Genomic DNA, 19273 nt, shown 5'->3' on the forward strand with positions numbered 1-19273 from the left:
TATTGACCAAAGACCAAGGTTGTGTTGTTGTGAAATAATGTCCCGACTTTAATTGTATCGATTTCATTTGAATTTCGTTAGAGCATTGTCCATATATGTTTATGGTTTTCGAAAGTACAAAACAAAGGACAGAACATGTCTTTTGGATTATTATATGCTCCTGAGAAGGTTTAACAGTGAGAAGATAGACATGATTGGAAGAAAAATACAAATAGGTTCAACCAAACTTACCCCAGTTTTATGTTAAAATTTTAAGCTACTCACATCTTATACTTTATTCATTGCTAAGAATACAATTTTCACGCGCATACAAATAGTCAAACAACTCTAAACTCTAAACAACTTAGCCACTAACAAAGATTTACAAATACATCATTTATCATACATATAGCGAGCGAAAGAAAATAAAAGTGATGAGAAATAGGGATATAAATAAACATTAGATACAAGTTACATCACTCTAAGACTTGGGCTTTCGACTTCGGTTGGGCGTGGTCCTCAACGAACGCCTTGTACTGGTCACCGGGTTAGTGGTTGTGGAAGTACTGGTTTTAGGGGGTTCTGATGATGTTGTTGGTGGTTCAGTAGGGAGTTCAGTGGGGAGTTCAGTGGGTGGTTCAGTGGTTGAAGTGGTTCGTCTCCCACTTGTACGCTCCCTATAAACGCACATTAGTTCGTCAGCTGCATCGGGACAATCAATTTGCTGAAAGTACATCAAATTAATTTTTAGGAATTGTTTAAACCAGGTTAAACCATTTTAGAAATTGTTAGGATGGGAAAGCTGGATCATATCGGTTTTCTTATAAGCACAAGAATGGACAAGATATTTGGAATAAAATAAATAGTATATTTTATTATATAAGTTAACTTACCTTATCGCACAATTGGCCGACTGTGATACACTTGCCACTTACGCAGCGAAGTTCATGAGGAGGACAACCACCTGGAGCAGTGACTACTTCGTAGAGCGATGGTATTGATGTGGGTGGGTCAGGGGTGGTTGAAGTGGTGCTGGTTGTACTGGTGGTGCTGGTTGTAGTGGTGGTGCTGGTGGTCCTTTCTCTATCTCGCTGCTGAAACAACGCCGAACTAGGAATCGCACTTGCTGTTCTGGGCGCTGCAGTTGTGGGTGTGCCCACGCTAAACTTCACAGATGTGCGATTTGCTCTCTGGGAATACTTAAACTTGTTCTCAGAATCGCTGGTCATCATTATCTCCTTGCTATCACGAAAGTTCACTGGGAGAAAATGGGAAACATACATGATTAACAGATACATAAGTATCAAAATAAAACGAATAGATAAGATTATAAATAAAAGGACACAATAAAATATATACAATTTATAATAATGTTTATTTCATATATGCTTGGGTTGTAGTACTTGTTTTCCATATCAGAAGTATATCAAACAGTTTTAAATATAATAACTTGGATTTTTACAAAGTTTTGTGAGATATCTTGTTCACAAAATAAATCTTATTACAACTAAATTAAAGAAATGATAATAATCACGTTCTATTATCTGTTTTCTTTTTAATAACAGTATTTAATAATTATTAACTTAACACTATCATCAATATCGTCTTATATATGTACAGCTTATTGGTTAGTTCAGAAATGGTAAAACCATAAGATTCCATTTTCTTGTTGTGCAGTTTGTTTACTTACCAAATCCTTTGGGTCCACCAGCGGGTTCTTCAGAACTAGCACTGGAATTCACCGGCGGAGCAGGAGCAGCCACCTTGTGTACCTGGAACTTGGTCTCCGTGCCTGCATCTTCATCGGTATTGGCCGTGATATAGGTATATAGCTTATCATTCGTCTCGTTTGGTGATAAAAAACTGGCGTAGGAAAAGACCCTTGGAAAGGCGTTCAGTTCGGCCTCATCGAAGGGAGCCAAGTCCCCCGATCCGTAGTCATCGCAGTCTTCCTCATCACTTCCATCAATACAATCAAAGTTTTGATCACATCGACTCTTTTCTGCGATACATTTTTCATTTGAGCGGCAACGGAATTCGTCCTCTTCGCAAACCAAACATTGCTCATCCTCATCCTCGCCACCGAGGCAATCTTTGATCTTATCACACTGCCAATTTTGGGGTATGCAGCTCCCATCGTGACATTGGAACTCATTTCCATAGCAATGTTCTCGCCTTCTCGTGGGATCCTCGCATTTGTGGCTTTCATGGGCATCGGGATACAGGCTGCAGTCGAAGAGCTCGCTCAGGACATCCGAGTTGGCAATCGCTATGGAACAGGCCTCTAAAATGGCTATGAAATTGAAAGGAAATAATAAAAAGAATGCAGATAAAATAAATAAGAATGCAGAATAATTAAATGCAGTTTTTAAAAAATATCAGGGAAAACTAACCTTTTCCGACAAATTTCATATTATTATAAAGCAACCGATTTTAACGTTGTAAATTTTTTTTTTTAATTTATACAGCTAGCTAACAAGACTTTATCGCGTTACTATTTTCTATATCTAATACATTAATTTGATTTCATTAATTAAATTTGTTGTATAATGAAATACAATTCTTACTGCTCCTGCCCAAATTGAATTAGTCCCCCGTAAACTTATTTCTAACAACTTACCCTTGCAAATGCGGCGACAGGGCGGCAGCTGTCCAATGTGCGAGGGTCGACACTCTGGTTCCAGGGCGCCACAAATGAACTCAGCCGCCCTCGCCGAACAGTTGGACCGGATGAGATTCTCGTAGGCTGCCATGGAATCCGCATCCCGGGGCGCCGTTCCCTCGCGATTGTAGGTCAGATCGTAGTCGAGCACTCCCTGGCACATTGGCATCATGGTCGACTGGCAGCCACTGTTGGTTGTCGAGGGGGTGGTCAAGGTCATAGCCTGTGTGGGCCTCCCACTGACCGGCGAGGGGGGTGGCAGTGTTGGAGACACCCGGGTCAAAGGATGCTCACCGCCAGCGGGGGTCGCCTGGGGCTTGGGCAGTAACTGTAATAAAAGGGCAGTGGGAGAGGTGATAATTAGGGGACAGATGGAACCCAGATGGTACAAAAGTTAGTTGGGAATGAAAAGAAATTAAGCAATTATTTAATGCGTCATTGCAAAACAATATTAATAATCATTTTCATATGGAAATAGTAATTTAATTATTTAAAATGTGAACTAATTACACAAAGTTTATTGCTATATTTGAAACATAATTACATACGAACGGATTCTTGGTTTGTTAGGTTGTCAAAGAATTTGAAAGGTAAAGTTGAAACCCCATACTCAAAATTATCTTAATATTGTTTTAAGGGAGTTATAAACAAAGGAAGTTATAGTCATAGACAGACAGCTAACTTACTAATTATTACTTCTTTAACAGTTCATATGATATAACATTATTTGTCAAAAGTTTCTCCATTGCGCTGAAAACAGTTTTAAAGCCAAAACGATTTGGCCAAAATAACTAAAAAGTAGAACACCCCGAATAAAAAGGAGTATATTTCCCACTTAAACTTTAACCTTTACTCACGTCTTTGAGCAACTGCAGCATTCTCTTGTCCTGCTCGATGGGCACCCCGAAGCTGTTCTGATGACCCGAGGTGAACCTAATACTATCCGCTGGCAGCAGGGTGTCATCGTAGTCCCCATCGCCAGCCTCGTCTCCATCCGCTGGCTCCCCGTCCTCTGCAAACGATGTATCTGGCCATTCCGAACTCTCCTCACTTTCATCATCCACCGCCTTGAGTCGTGTGGTTTCCTGGGGCTCCAACTCGGTGGTGCTGGTGGTTTCCTCATCCCAGACTTCGTTGCTGCTCGAACTCGTGGATGTCAAAGTGGCTTCGTAGCGACGCTGGAGGAATTTGGATCTAGCCACACTGACATCGTGAAGCCACAAACAGTAGGTGATCAGTCCGAAGAATAACAAAACACTGGCCACGAAAATAATGGGCCATCTTAGATATTTCCACCTGCAAGCTCGTCGAGCATAGCCCAACAGCATCCAGGGTGTTGGCTTCTCATGGCTATCCAACTTGCCATTCAAATAGTAATTAGCAGTCAGTGGGTACTTATACCGTCGAACTTGAAGTTCAGCCAGGGTTTCGGGACTCCCCAGCATTCCGATGCGGTATTTCTGGGTCTCACTCCAGCACGATTCGCCGGAGGCGCGGGAGTAGTCACTGTGATCTTTCACCGATCCCTCATTTTCATCGTCGATGGTCTGTACCGTGATGTTGAGGCCATGGGGATATTTGGTGGGCTGACGTCTCAATCCGGTGACTGATGAGGTCTCATTCGCAATTACTTCCAGCTGCTTCTGTTCGTCCATGATTACCTGAGCTCACCTTTCGAATGGCCCCTCCAAATGTCAATTGCCAGATGCTGCATGGGAAAAAAATATGAAAGATTATAAAATCTGACAATACATATAAAATAATTTCGTTGTTTTGTAAAATATAATGAATATGATTTTTTTTATTTTAAGGATATTTCAAATTACATTATATCATTTTCTGGTTGTTAGCAAGAAATTTTGTTTATCCTAAAAACCGTATACTAAAGGACTTAAAGTCATAATTTAATTTTTATTATTATTATTTTTTTAGTTTTCTTTAATATCTTTATTTATTGCACTTCCAAATTTTGTTACCCTTTTAAGTTTATGTTTGTCTACATTTTTCACAGTACCCCTTTTGTATTTGTCACTGTTATATAACCCCAGGTAATGGCATTTGTCTAACTGATTTCCAAGACTCTTCAGTAGATTAGGGCTCTTCTCCTCTCTCCTGGAAATTACGAATTTGCGAAAGGCAATCGAATTGCAGATGAAAATGAAAGTGCCTGCCAATATGCATTTCGGCATTTCCAAAGACTGTGGAAAGTTGTCAACCAACCTGAGAGATTGGTGATCTTCAATCTACTGCTTCAATTAAGCCTCATTAGTTCCACTGAAAAAACCGCAAAGCATCTTCAGGTAATCAAGAAGCAGCTGATGTGCAATTCGGTTTGGATTTTCCCAAGCCATCAGCGGCGATAAATAATCTTATAGTCGTATGTACGTACCGAGAAGCCCCAAAAGTATTGGCCAATAGTTTAGAAAAATTGAAATGCGAATTGCATTGGGCAAGAGATCGCCGGCATGTGGCTGCTTCTGCTGCAGTAACTTCACATAAAGTTGCAGATACACAAAAGCCAGCGGAAAACTTGTTAGCCGGAAAAGCGAAGAGCAAGCGAAAACAACCGAAACAACGGCAATAATCGTTGGAAATAAGCTGGCGAATCTGACTGACACGAAGAATAGATGCCCTGGGAGCGGTTATTATAAATGGGAATGGGCAAATGCAAAGTTGGAAATTGGATGCAAGAAAATGTCAAATTAAATGGTATGTGGTTTGGTATCTGCAATGCAGCATCATTCCTTATTTTGTTAGCAATATTTTTCACAGACTATAAGAAAATGTTTCAGGTTTTGGTCCAATTTATTTGCTTGTTTCCCATTTTAAAGTTTATTAGGAAATATTTCATGTCCAAACTGTCTAAAAACCAAAATATAATTCAATGCAATTTATTACAAATATAATATCAAATTTATTACAAATATAATATCAAAGTTGTTTGAGGTGTCGGAAAAAATTATTATTTAACGATTCAATGATTTCAATATTATTGCAACAAGTTCAGTTAAACGTTTCTGAAGTCTATATTCATTTATATTTTAATCTAATTTTAAAAATGTTCTCTTCTTCAAAACCAAAATAACTTATATGGTATCACTTGCTTAAAATGCTTAGTAGTTGTACATCAAGAAAGTGCATTTCCTTTGAAAATTGATGGGTTCATACAGAGTTGCCTTACTTAAGACGTCACTCGGTGTTATGCAGTCATGTTACTACGACTTTATACCCTTTACCCCTGGATTGGCATTACGAGTGCGATGATCAAAAGGCGCTTGAGCTTGGCGGCCACAGTTGGCTGAGTGTCGAGTGCTGAAGTGTTTGGTTTTGTATATATAGTATTTTTCTATTTTTTTTCTATTTTTTTGGTTTAGGTTCAGACAACTCCAGACGGGATTGCTCCTCTTGCTCCAACTGCTGCCCAACTGGTGCTAGTGACCTTTTCACTTTTGTTTTCGTTGCTGCCTGACTGCCTCTGCCATCTTACAGGCAAGTTGCAAGTAGCAAAGTTGCCCAGTTTCTATGCTACCTCAAGTGTTGCGGCTTCTTGTTGGGGAGCTCAAGAGGCGGAGACTGCGGCCTATTAATGGGTATTTGCAGCACAAAGGAAAATATAATACTAGTTGAGTATTCAATATGATATGAACCTCACCTTTCAAATTTATTTTTAATAGACCAAAGTACTTAAAAAGCCTAAAGATATTTATTATAGAAAACTATTTTCAGTTCCCTTAAAAAAAATGTTTTTTTTATGATTCTGAACATTTACCATATATTTTCTCAGTGTATCAGCATCTGCTCTACCGTTCGTTGCTCGATTAATGAGCTGCAGTCCGGCGGCACTCAACTCTCGCCTCTTCAACTCCTCTCAGGTGTGCAAAATCTTTTTCTCATTTTTTTATTTGGCCAGGTTATTATGAGTTTTGCTGGCGGCTTTAAAGATTTGGCTAAGGTCAGTTGAATGAAGGAAAATGCTAGCCAAGTAAGCAATCGACAGAAAGGTCATAACAGCAATTGACGGAGTGCTGTGAAGAACCTTGCTTTAGGGTCGAGACTTTAACTTCGATGGGTGTAGCCAAAGAGCACAATTACCGGGGAAATGTGGGTCTTAAATGTCTGCAATAAATGTGGAGCAGGGAGTAGGGAACTTGGGGTTTCTCAAACGTACTTAACTACCGATGCTCATCGTATCATCAGGCTGCGTGGGAAATGAGGTAATCTAAGTACAAAGTGAACACTTTTGGTGGCTGTCAGATCCAAGATCTCCTCTCAATTACAGCCTCGGTTTTGTTTCACAGTCACGCACCTATCTAGATCTTTGGCAACCTGTCTAATTAGTAACTGTAACTGCATTCGATATCTGAGTGGCTGTATCTTGGGCTGAAAGGCACTTCCAGGCATTGTTCAATCGCACGTTTGGCCAACCATTAGAACACCTTTGGGCAATGGCATGCCTCAATGCCCAGCACTATACTTGAGGCCCCTCTCTAGTGCAATCTTCAATCGGTCGAACATATTTCGCTTACCCAACACGATATAATTTTGTATAGTTTAACTGGCTCTTATTTCACACTTCGAACTAGAACGAAACTAGCTTGGGTTGCACTTGGCAAAAAAAAATAAGATTACTCCAATTACTTGCATGAAAACAAATACAACTCTTTTAAAGGAAAAACCGATTGAAAAACAATATTTATAAATTCATACCAAAGGTACTATTTAAAAATGAATTTTTAAAAACCACTTGAACTTATTTCATACATTGATTTATCTTTAATATATTTTCTAATTCAGGAAATTATTTTCCTATTTTAATTAAATTATTAAAATGTATTTCGTTTTAAAATTTCATATCAACAATTTTATGTAAGATAAATATTGTTTGGTATGTTTACTAAATTTTCCGTATTATAAGTGTGATTTAAGCATTGCAAAAAAATAAGAAAACTAAAGGTTCCACCTTTTGGTCCAAGGTAAAAAACCATTATTTTAAGAATTATATTTGTTTTTATAAAATTAATTATATTTGAAAAACAAAAAAACCACATTTTTGTATGAATTATTTGTAAAATTGAATACATGTTATGATTTTTAGTAATCCAATGGAATACGTATCCTTCAAAAACACAACCATTGAAAAAAATCCTTAAATTTAAGAAAATATTTAATTTTTAAAAAGCTTTTGATTAGAAATCCAAATTTTTCCAAGTGCATAGCTTGCATTCCTGGTCAGTTCGATTGCATTGAAACATTGCAGCATCCACTGGAAAATGCCAGCTTATAAGTTAAGTCATTTTGTGACTTGGAGCTCTGCAGCAGCGAAACAGCAAATGCAACAGCCACTGCACAGTTCAAAGTTATTTTGTACAAATAAATTGTTTATGCTTTTCGATTTTATTTTGCCTCGGCCGGAGTACGTGCCATGCGATGTTTTTCTGTGCGAGGTGAGCCGGCGACTCTGACCAGTCCAAGTGCGATTGGAAGTCGGGGCCTGAGTCCCACTGAATCTGAATCTATATGCGATGCTGAGGCCAGCTGCCTTCCGAAGCAGTTAGCAGTTAGCGGGTGGATTATGGCAGTTAGACATAGCGATTATGGCCTTACATGAACATACAACTTGCTACAGTTTGGCTAGTTAAGTTCTGAGTCACATTTGGAGAACAGAAGATCAAGAGGAGCTAGATCCGAGGCTGGGTTATGACAACCAGCGAGATCGGTCGTGTTTGGGTCGAGGTGGACTGGGCTGATTAGATGGTTGTAGACTCCATAGATTCCACAGATTCTGTCCGATTAAGCCATCGATCATTGTTGACATTTTAACAGATCGTGGGTGGACACAGGCACGTCTGTAGTTTAATTGACTTTTGATCCATGGATACCCAAGTACAATACAATCCCCCGTTCTTTCAACTGGCTGCTTATTACCGCATAACACACTTTAATTACTTTTCCATTGTATTACATTCTTTGGCTGGCAAAAACTGATCAGTCATGGCTTTGCGAATTCTCTTTCAATTTATTTATAACCACTCATTGATTATGATCATTATTTTATTTATTGAGTTAACGTATGTACTTTACCAAAATGTCTTATACCGTATAATTAAAAATTATATGGCTTACTAGTCTGGTCATAATCCTTGAAGTTCAGGTAATTATTAAGTTTTGTAATCATCTTGGGAAATATCGATCGTTATTATTATTTACTACCGCCTTTATATACTAACAATTTTTTTTTGGCTCTAATCTTCTAAAAGTAAAAGGAAGTCTATTAAATATTCTTATTATAAATTCGTGAGAATAAATTTCTTTGTATGAGTTTTTTTATGAGTTTAAATAATTTTCAAAGTACTTGACTTCTCTGATATTGATCTATAATATTTGACCAGTAAATAAATATTTTATTTATTATCTAACTTATTTAAATGTAAAAATAATACATCTGTGAACTTCCATTAATAGCTTCTTTGCTTTCTTTTAGAAATATTCTTCCAGGAAGAGCATAATCATTTTCAACTTCTAATGATCAGACGGCGCTTAAATGATGTCAGAATTCTTGTGCCATTACGCATTATGATAATTCGTTAGCATTGAAATAATCTTAGAAAGGTTATTCGACCAGCATAATATTAATCTTTTAACTTTGTATAATCACTCAACTGGAGAATGATCTCAGAAACAGTTTGCTGTTAAGCACAATCCTCTTTTAAAACTTCAAAAGCAGATCTAAGAAAACGTCTTCCACTCGGTAAATTCACTAATAACTCGTTGATATTTACGCACATCTGCACAATGTTTAACCTTATTATCTCAAGACATGAGCTGCATTTAAATCTCTATACCAAGTCTGCTTGTCATAGGAGCAATTATTCCATCAATCAGGCCTACAAGAGATCTCCACATCTGCACAATCATCAAACGCCAGACGGTGAATTCTTGCTTGCACTTTGTGTATGTTCCACCTGTTTGCTCATTTGAATAAATTTGTAATTAATGCAGCTACCAGATTTTCAGATTTGTGTTTCACACCAGCTCAAACACTCGTTCGATGATGATGATCTTGGCTCACACGAGAACCGCACTTTTGTCACTTTTCCACGCTTTACGGATTCACTTTGTGGTTGAGATTCTATTTTATTATTTATATATTGTTGCAGGGCAACCGCGAATGCTTATGGATATGCGAATGTGAGTGCTCGACATTCATGTTATGTTAATCAATGTTGATTGCAACTTTATTTTTTTGCTTGAATTAAAAGTGCAAACTTCAAAATTAATTAAAGTGACTTTGGTTTTGGTTTGCACATGGCAATTTTAGCTTGTTGCACTGTAATTACGAGCGTCTTAATTTGCATAAAAATTTAGTTTGGCAAGCATTTGTCGGGCATTTTTCAGCATACCCATAATTATGGGAGGCTTCTTTGTTTTCTCAGATTTTAGGTTTGATGAAACACAGTCATTTTTCAAAATTGGTCATGCACATCACTCAATCAATCACAAATAATTGTACACTTTGACCATAGACAACTTTTCACCCAAGGAAGAAGAACTCACGCTTTACACTTGTTGTGGATATTTGGAAGATTTATTGAACCCGCTTTGTTTGAGCCGCATCCGCGCGATCGGCTGCCAAAAAACCGACTGAAAGATACAACCTCGGCTGAAGAAGCCAAAAACCCCAAGCTTCTCTTTGGGATTCTTCTGAAAGAGTCCAACCCGAAGCTCACCTCAGCTCGGCTTGGCTTTCGGTTTCGATTTGATTTCGCTTTCAAGCGCAATCCACGGATCGGGTCTCAAATCGCCGGCACTTCGAGTTTCTCTCTTAAAACCAGCCTGTGATCACTCTTAAAATGCACCTTAACTCTTTTTTTTTCCATCGATCGTTTGAAGTCATTGGTTCACTGTGTCGCCTGCGAGTTTTTCTTTTATCTATATTTTGGCTTTGTAGCCCATACTTTAATGGGCTCTTTGCAACGTGACGTTTAAGTTATGATGAGATCGTTTTGGCTAACTTTTATACGGTCGTATGTGTGCGGCTTGAAGCGTGCCCAGGGGCTGTAAAGAATGTTTTAATGTTGGAGTTGTGACAAAAAAAATGTCGTTACTGGTTGTCGGTCTTGTGTAGTTTTTCTGGGTTCGTTTGGGCAGAGGTTTCTGCAATTGGCTTATGGAAATTGCGCACATGTGGGTGAAGTCTTCGGCTCCCAAGTGGGTTAAGTGGAAGCAGCAGATGAGTCATGGAGTGCCAAAAAAGGTAGAACCATTACAAATTCCAAGAAAATAAGATAAAGTAAGAATACACAAAAACGTAAATCCTGTAGCGAAGTCCTTGATTCTTAAAATTTTTATTTATATATTGCATACCTTTTACATAATTATTGATAACTATTCCAAACACCTCTTAGCTACTAAACAACTTATGCATTCCAATTTAATATGCCATCATATCATTTATAATTTCATCGCCATTTTAATGGATTATTGACATATTCTTTTCCGCTCTAGAATTTTTTCGGTCTTAGGCCAACATTAAATCCCGACGAGGAACTCAGTACAAAATTAAATGTAGCCTTGAGGTCCTCGCCAAGCGGAAGTAGTTCGTAATGTCGTATAACCTTACTTATCAACGTTTTCATTTGGAGAATCGCGAACCTCTGTCCTATGCAGTTCTTGGGTCCGAAACTAAACGGAATATAGGCATGGCTAGGAAAAGAAGCCTCTTTAACATTCATCCATCTTTCAGGCTTAAAATTTAGTGGATCAGGAAAGTACTCCGGATCTCGATATACATAGTACGGCATTAATATAACGCTTGTATTGCCGGGAATGGTCTTATCCCCAACGTGCAAGTCCTTGGGAATGTATCTCCCGAGATAAGGTACTGGTGGATACAAACGCATTGTCTCCTTAATAACGCAGTCGAGATATTTTAGATCCAGTAATTGGGATTGGGTCACTGGAGTGTTGGGATCTTGACCCAGGACAGCCAGAATCTCCTCGTATATGCACTTTTGCACTTTAGGATGTCTTGAAATAACCTGTAAGGCGTGCGACACCCCACTGGTGGTGGTATCATCTCCCGCGAATATGAAGCTGCCAACCTCCACGCGAATATCCAGCTCAGTTAAGGGTTTGTTATCGATGGAGACTTGCAGCATAATGTCCAGAAGGGCCATCTTAGATTTACCACCGGTCTCTTCATCTTCCAGACCTACAAGGTACAAAATATATTGTGTTAAAAAAATTATATTTTTCAAATTAATCAATTACTGTACTTAGCGGTTGGTAGCTACCGTCGGCCTTTGACCGCTCTAGAATCGCCCGCCTTTCACGAATTATCTTATCGGTGAACTCTTGCATAAGGCGTATATCTCTATGTAATCGCCAATAAACCAACGGGGCTGCCAGCGGAAAAAGCCAGTTAAAGCGATGCCAAGGACTTAACAAGCGGTCCGACGCGATATGGACAACACTGAAAGGAATATTCACAATGGAAAGGACATTCAATATGGTGACCATCAGCATACCTCTTAAGCGCCTTAGTGTAGGCGCAATTAGGGTCGATCTGGGCATTCATTTGGACTCCCATGGTAGTCTCTAAATAAATTTTAAAATGACAGCAATGTTTTTAAAAACAATATGCAATGTATTTTTCATAATAAAAATACCTGTAATCACGTCAAGAGCTTCCAGTGAAACATAGTTGAAAAGGTCCACTGGTGTTTTCCCATCAGCAACCTTTCTCAGTTTCTCCACCATAATTTTACTGTTTCTGTCCATAATCTCCACAAAGTTCCCGAGGCATTTAAAGTGAAAGGCTGGGGCAAGAACCTTTCTCCGAGAAGCCCATGTGCTTGCCGAGCCAAGAAAGAGTCCATCGCCAAGGAAGTCCCGCATGAATCTGTAGACCTCAGCTTTCTGTAGTATTGTGCTGCTGCTAAGAATGGCTTCAAATAACTTTATATCCTTGGTGTAAACAATGCATTCGCCCAGAATCCAGTGTCGAAAGGTCTTGCCATATTTATTGAATGAGTCACGAAAGTATTCGAGGTAATCTAGAAACATACGAATTTTATATTTTAATAAACGGGTTGAACGAAATTTATACTCACTTTCCGAGCTCAAAGCTGATGCCTGCAGACTATTGCCCAGTATTAAGAGCGAAAGTGGTCCCGAGATCTTTGACCTCTGAAGGATAGCAGACCGTTGGTGCTTGCGGCAAAAGTCCCAGGCCAGGATCAGGATAAAAGCTCCTAAAATTAAGGAAAGCCACATTTCTAAAAGAGTTCCAATGGTAACCACCTCTAAGCGGAAAATAATGTCACAGATCGAGTCCTGAATCAATTTAGATTGGGCTTTTGTACTTAGCATCAGCACTTCTTCCACCCAACTGTCGCTGTTACTGTTAGCCTAAGGTGTATATCAGGGACCGCAAATAATAGTTATTTGTGATTATACCCGTTAGTCGTAGAGTTAAAGGGTATACTAGTTTCGTCGAAAAGTATGTAACAGGTAGAAGGAAGCGTTTCCGACCCCATAAAATATATATATTTTTGATCAGGATCACTAGCCGAGTCGATCTAGCCATGTCCGTCTGTCCGTATGAACGCGTATGGGCGCAGCGCAAGTTTGTTTCAGGGTGCCACGCCCACAAACGACTATAACCGGCTAGTTGGCGCTGTAGGCAAAGTGGCGCTATAGAAGAAAAAGATAGGTGGCGCTATAGGCTATATGTGTTAGTGAAAAAAGCAGAGTTGCTTAAAGCATATCTCCATCCCCCTGATGGTAACGGGTATCTAATAGTCGAAGCCAACGACTATAGCATTTTCTCGTATTTTTATTTGAAAGGCTCATTAAATTTCGCTCTTTTTACTTTAGTGCACAAAGTATAAAACCATTAGTACACTAAGAAAGCAAATAATGCCATATACACTCTTGACTACAAAGTCTAAAGAAATTAGCTTAATTGGTTAATATCAGAAATAAAATTCCCAATAAGATTTATCTCTTCCCAAAGGTTAACATTGCTTGCCTTTCTCGAAACGAAATTTAGTCAGGAAGCCAGTTTTAAGACAATGTCTTATAGCCATGCGCAACTAATTAAAAACATTACTGCTATTTTTTTTATTTTTCTCGTCCTTAGATTTTTCTTGTTAATGCTGGACCCAGTCACACGCAATACATTAAATATACTAGGGATAGTAAAGATAAAGAAATATTCGATTGATTAAATGTGAATTTTCCTCTTATTTTACCATTGATTTTCCGACCGTTCCTTTGAAAACTAAATAATATATTTTCTTAACAGTGCACTTAAACGACTTTGCATATAATTTTATTTAGTAAATGAAATGTTTTTTCTGTTCTAAAAACTTAATTTTCTTAAAAAAATAATCTTAAAAAACAAATTTTTTAGATGCCCTTACCATTTATTTATTTATTTATTTACATACTGCTCGCTTAAAGTTAAAAACTAAATCAACAGTGATAGGCAGCCATAACCTTACCATTTAACTTCGTTCCTCAAGAATGTTTTAAAAAAAAAGTCATAGCTTTTCGAAGTCCACTTACGATACAGCACTCTCTCTCTAATAATAATGACCGAATTCGGTTTATCACAACTCGAGTTAGAAAATAAAAAAGTGCGAAAAACGTTTTTTACACTTTAAAAAAAAATGGTACCATAGAAAAAATTTTAAATGCCCTTTTCCTAATCAGGGAGATGTATCTTACCGGAAAACAAAGGTTTCCTGAAGTGCGTATTTCATAAATTTTTTTTGTAAAGTGGTGTTATTTATCTAATAATACAACAGAATACAATACGGATAAGCTCACGACATGTTGTAGAAAAATAAGAAAAATACAAGTAAGATAGGAAATAAAACGCATTGCTCAATGCAGTTTGTGGCATCCACATGAGGTGGACTGAAATAAAAAAGCCAATCCTGGCCCCACACTTTGCCCCACTCCCACTCAGCTCTTTGGAGCCATGGCTATTTGGCCCCCACTTCGTGTCCGCGGACAAGTGCGCTATAATTGGCCTGGCCCGAACGACTCCGTTGCCAATGGAAATTCCTACAGAAAGACCGCAACGTTTACACTTCAGAAAATTTTTTAACCAAAGCTAAAAAAATATTTAAGAAATATTTAAAATCCATATCACATAATTGTTGGTCTAATTCAGTTCACAATTTTTATTTCTTGGAGGCTGTGAAAGTATTTCATTGATATCTATTATAAACTAGAGATCTGTACAGTAAAGCCACAAATTATAAATACAATTTTATTTTCAGAAACAATATTACGCCAAATAGTAGTTTATAGTTTAATAGTTTAAGTATGGGGTAGAGATAGGTAGTAGTAATGGGACTGTAAAATGTATTTATATTTTTAATCAGAAAAAAATGTATAAGGCTAGTTTCTTACTTTGTTTTGCAACACATTGAAAGCTTTTTAAGTATGCACCGTTAAAGTGTATATGTTTTAAATTTACTTTTTTATCTTGATCATAAGAAATGCTATGCTAAAAAGTTTAAGTTACTTGAACCTTATGTATTTACTAATGGTTTTTCTCCATGCAACGAAATCGATACGCAGTTTTTATGGCCCAAGCGGGGCACAAGGTTAGTAGATTTGTGGACTTTCGGTGCGTTCGATTTCAATTTCGATTTCGTTTGGCAGTTTGTGTGTCGCGACTTGGTTTTGTTTTTGGAATCAGTGACTTTGGTTTTGGTTTCGGATTCGTTTGGGGTTTTCTCGCTGCTCTTTATGGCATTTTTGCAATTATGAATGGCCCGGGTCTCGGTTCGCATTCTAAATGTCAATGTTATTGCACCCTGGCAGCTGGAGTGTATTTTTTTTTGTCTTTTGCCCCGTGCATCTATGCATCTGCAAGATATTTTCGTGTTTCCATTTGCTTTGATTTCCATTTGGCGGTGTCCATGGCAAAAGAGGCGGTGGTTGACTTTTAGTGTTTGTTTGCAAGCCGATCGCATGTGGAATTTCCGTTATTCACGACGACCCACCTTAAAAGCCAGACTCCAGTCCGACTTCGACTTTGATTCGGAATCAGAAAATATTTAAACTGCTGATCACTAGCGAATGGGTACCATTCAGATAGAGGACGTTTTGATACTTCCCTCATTCATAGAAAGCTTGCCTGATTTTTATTAGAATTTGTTAAGAGAAACCAAATTTGAACCTATTTTATTTATAATTTATATTTTCATTAATATAACAATAAAATATATTAATATTTATAAAAATAGGTAAGAATAATTTTATTTAAGGATAAACGAGTTGTTACATTTCCAAATAAGCCTAGCTTTAAATAACTATGAAAAATAAAAAATATTTTTTCAAATTTGAAAACATTAAAATACTTGTAAGATAGTTGTTTCTAGGGTATTTCAACATTCGGGTCAGCATTTGTTGCAAGCAATGAAAAATTTCATGCACTTTGAGTTGGGGGCCATAAATTTAGCGTGGCTTTGCCCATTGTGCGTTGGCTGCCACTGCGAAATCGAATCAATCATTTTGCACACACGAAAACGGAACAGATTCGGAAAAAATGCAATTGTTTTCACAGGGGAAGAGGGGGATAGTCGGTATTATGACAGCGTTAACAAAGCGCGGCCAACTTTAAGTGTTTAATTAACACAGAAAGAGTTCAACAAACATAAAAAGAGAGGCTCGAAACTCGAAAATCGCTCATACGCTCCGTTGAACTTCAAGCGGCCAAACACGCACAGGGAAACTCAAAAGTGAATTTAGTTTTTTGGATAGTGAATGAATGTGAATACTCAGCCGCGAGGTGTACCGAGCTCTTGATTAATTGTGCAATTGAAATTGAATTAAAAGCGTGTAAATAACTCGAGCAGTGAGGAAGAAATCAAGATGTATTTCCAAGAGAGGAGTGCTTTACCCCCCAAATCGCGTCACCTGATATGCAAAGTGGGGAAAAAAGCGAAAAGTAATGTCTGAAAGACGGACACTCGGGTTAAATTGAATTTATGGTCAATGCAAATGAGAGGAAAACTGAAGAAAAAACAAGGAAGAACGCTATAGTCGAGTACCTCGACTATCAGATACCCGTTACTCAGCTAAAGGGACCAAAGGAAAATGGAGATATGCAAGCAGCAAAGCGAGATTGAAATGCGCCACCTACCGGCGGTAGACAGATTTAAGCGTTGTGGGCGTTAGAGTGGGCGTGGCAAAGTTTTTTTTGGATTAATCGATAGGTATTGACAAGACCAATACATTTCAGTTAAAATTTTTGATCTAGCGTGAAAATTGTGGGCGCCACAGGTTTGGGCGGTTTGTAGGCGTTCTAGTAGGCGTGGCATATTCGCGTGACAAAATTGCGCTGCGCTTAAGCCTAAGGAATCTAAATCTGAAATCCCATTTCTCAATCTTTGATATTTTCCAAGATATCCGCGTTCATATTTACGATTTTTTGAAGTTTGTGGGCGGTTTGTGGGCGTTTAAGTGGGCGTGGCAAACTTTTTTTTTGGGTCAATCGATAGGTATTGATGAGAACAAGACATTTCAGTTAAAATTTTTATTCTAGCATGAAAACTGTAGGAGCCACAGTTTTGGGCGGTTTGTGGGCGTTAGAGTGGGCGTGGCACTCTGCTGAAACAAACTTGCGCTGCGTAAGAAGCTCAGGAATCTGCACGCCTAATCTCAATAGCCTAGCTCTTATAGTTTCCGAGATCTCAGCGTTCATCCGGACGGACAGACAGACGGACAGACGGACAGACGGACATGGCTAGATCGACTCGGCTAGTGATCCTGATCAAGAATATATATACTTTATGGGGTCGGAAACGCTTCCTTCTGCCTGTTACATACTTTCCGACGAATCTAGTATACCCTTTTACTCTACGAGTAACGGGTATAATAAACATTGAATTGATTAAGGCGAAATATGCAAAAAGGAACATCAGGTACATAGATAAAAAAAATTAACAAATAAACTCTGCTAACATTGCGAACACCAGCGAATTGGTCTCTGGCGATTACGATTAAACACGCTTGAAAATACTGCCTCAAAAAAGAGCACATAAACTGAAAACAACATAACAAGAAAAAGCAGTAAAATATAAATAAGTCAAGCGGCTACTGCATCGGGGTCGAAACCCAAGCGACCCAGGAAAATCTTAACCGACTTCCCCAGCCAGAGGAAAAACTGGAAAGGAAGTGGAAATCGCGATGGAAATAAAAATGGTAATGGAAAGATTTGATGGGGCCACTTAATAAAAGAGATTTCATCAAGCTTCCTAAGGAGATGAAAAATACATTAAAATATTATGCGGGAAAGTGCTTACAGGCTATACGAGGAAGAAAACGTTATAATTACATTATTAAAGTTATAGTGTTAATAAAACAGAAGTAACAAAAAATTCAAACTTGAAAAAAAATAAAATAAATAAAGATAGATTAAGATAGAATGCTATATTCAATGTCATCGACTATCAAATACCCGTTACTCAGCTATGGGGAGTGCGATGGAGATTGAAATATGCAAGCAGCAAAGCGACTAAAACCAAGATTGCTCACTTTATTTGCCTATAACTGTCTAATGAATGGTCGGATTTTAACGATTTTTGGGATGTTGATGGATATTAAAAATCAAGACAACATTCCATTTACTTTTTTCATTTGTTGGCGTTAGAGTGTCTTTATACTTTCCGAGATCTCAGCGTTCATGCGGACGGACAGACGGACATGGCTAGATCAACTCGGCTAGTGTTCTTGATCAAGAATATGTAAACACTCCCTTCTACCTGCTACATCTGTTCCGCCGAGTCTTATATACCCTTTGACTCTACGAGTAAGGGGTATGAAAACCATTTATCTTGCCTTGATCGCTATTTTCTTTAGAAAGGGGCAGTGAACTGTTCAGACTAGAATAAATTACTAGAAGCTTACAATGTTATTGCCTTTTACGAAATATAGCTAACCGGATACAAGTATAATCAATCAATTAAAAAAAACTTCACTATAGTCGCTACAAATTAAAGGGTATCGCTCTCGTCCGCCTTTCAGGGCCAATTGAATTCGCAAACTATTCAACGAAGTGAGTAATGTCCAAAGTTGACAACACGAGCTACTCGAGAAGGGGGCGGATAGAGTTGTAGCTACAACATAGCTTAACCGATCTATATATATGTATGAGCGTTGGCATGTGCACAGTTAAAGCCAGGCAATCATCCGTATCCGAGGCACACACTCAGCACTCCACAACCCACGACAATATTGGAGCTAACGCACTTAAGTGCCCGTACCCGATTCCATCTCCTCGTCTCAGGTTCCGCCTCTAACTCTCCGGACTTCGATTCCAATTCCGTGCCTTAGATTAATACACATGTAAAAATCCGGAATAAACATATTCCATACATATAAAAGTTCTATATATCATAAGTTATATTCTTACATAAAGTATTTGTTATATCAAAGAATTATCTTTTAGGAGTATTTTTTTGATTGGAACAAAAACTCAATATGTTTTTGGAAAATTAAATTAGTATCTCAAGCATTTATTATTTACCAGAAGTACTCACATTTTAATTTTTGTCATGCCAGAACTATCATTTATTCCAGGTAATAATAACAAAAAGTATTCTTAAC

General features: G+C 38.1%; 2 protein-coding genes across 5 annotated transcripts; both read right to left on the reverse strand.

The window, feature by feature from the left end:
* Positions 1 to 261: 261 nt before the first annotated feature.
* Positions 262 to 10390, reverse strand: LOC119546595. Of its 4 annotated transcripts, none has more exons than XM_037853016.1 (6): positions 10369 to 10390; positions 3499 to 4349; positions 2600 to 2969; positions 1670 to 2272; positions 873 to 1237; positions 262 to 703 (listed from the first exon to the last, which is right to left on the reverse strand). In XM_037853016.1, the coding sequence occupies exons 2-6, from the start codon at positions 4294 to 4296 to the stop codon at positions 461 to 463; spliced, it is 2379 nt and encodes a 792-aa protein (XP_037708944.1). In that variant the 5' UTR covers positions 4297 to 4349; positions 10369 to 10390; the 3' UTR covers positions 262 to 460. The 4 variants fall into 4 exon arrangements, with proteins under 4 accessions (XP_037708944.1, XP_037708942.1, XP_037708943.1 ...); XM_037853014.1 differs by having other exon boundaries at positions 10196 to 10383; XM_037853015.1 differs by lacking the exon at positions 10369 to 10390 and adding an exon at positions 4656 to 4951.
* Positions 10391 to 10954: 564 nt separating this feature from the next.
* LOC119546920 (probable cytochrome P450 4d21) lies at positions 10955 to 13038 on the reverse strand. Its single transcript, XM_037853551.1, has 5 exons — positions 12754 to 13038; positions 12310 to 12696; positions 12169 to 12238; positions 11917 to 12113; positions 10955 to 11852 (listed from the first exon to the last, which is right to left on the reverse strand). The coding sequence occupies exons 1-5, from the start codon at positions 13010 to 13012 to the stop codon at positions 11143 to 11145; spliced, it is 1623 nt and encodes a 540-aa protein (XP_037709479.1). The 5' UTR covers positions 13013 to 13038; the 3' UTR covers positions 10955 to 11142.
* Between the last annotated feature and the right edge of the window lie 6235 nt (positions 13039 to 19273).

The sequence above is a fragment of the Drosophila subpulchrella genome, chromosome 2L (genome assembly GCF_014743375.2).
Source record: "Drosophila subpulchrella strain 33 F10 #4 breed RU33 chromosome 2L, RU_Dsub_v1.1 Primary Assembly, whole genome shotgun sequence".
Classification (NCBI taxonomy): Eukaryota; Metazoa; Arthropoda; class Insecta; order Diptera; family Drosophilidae; genus Drosophila; species Drosophila subpulchrella.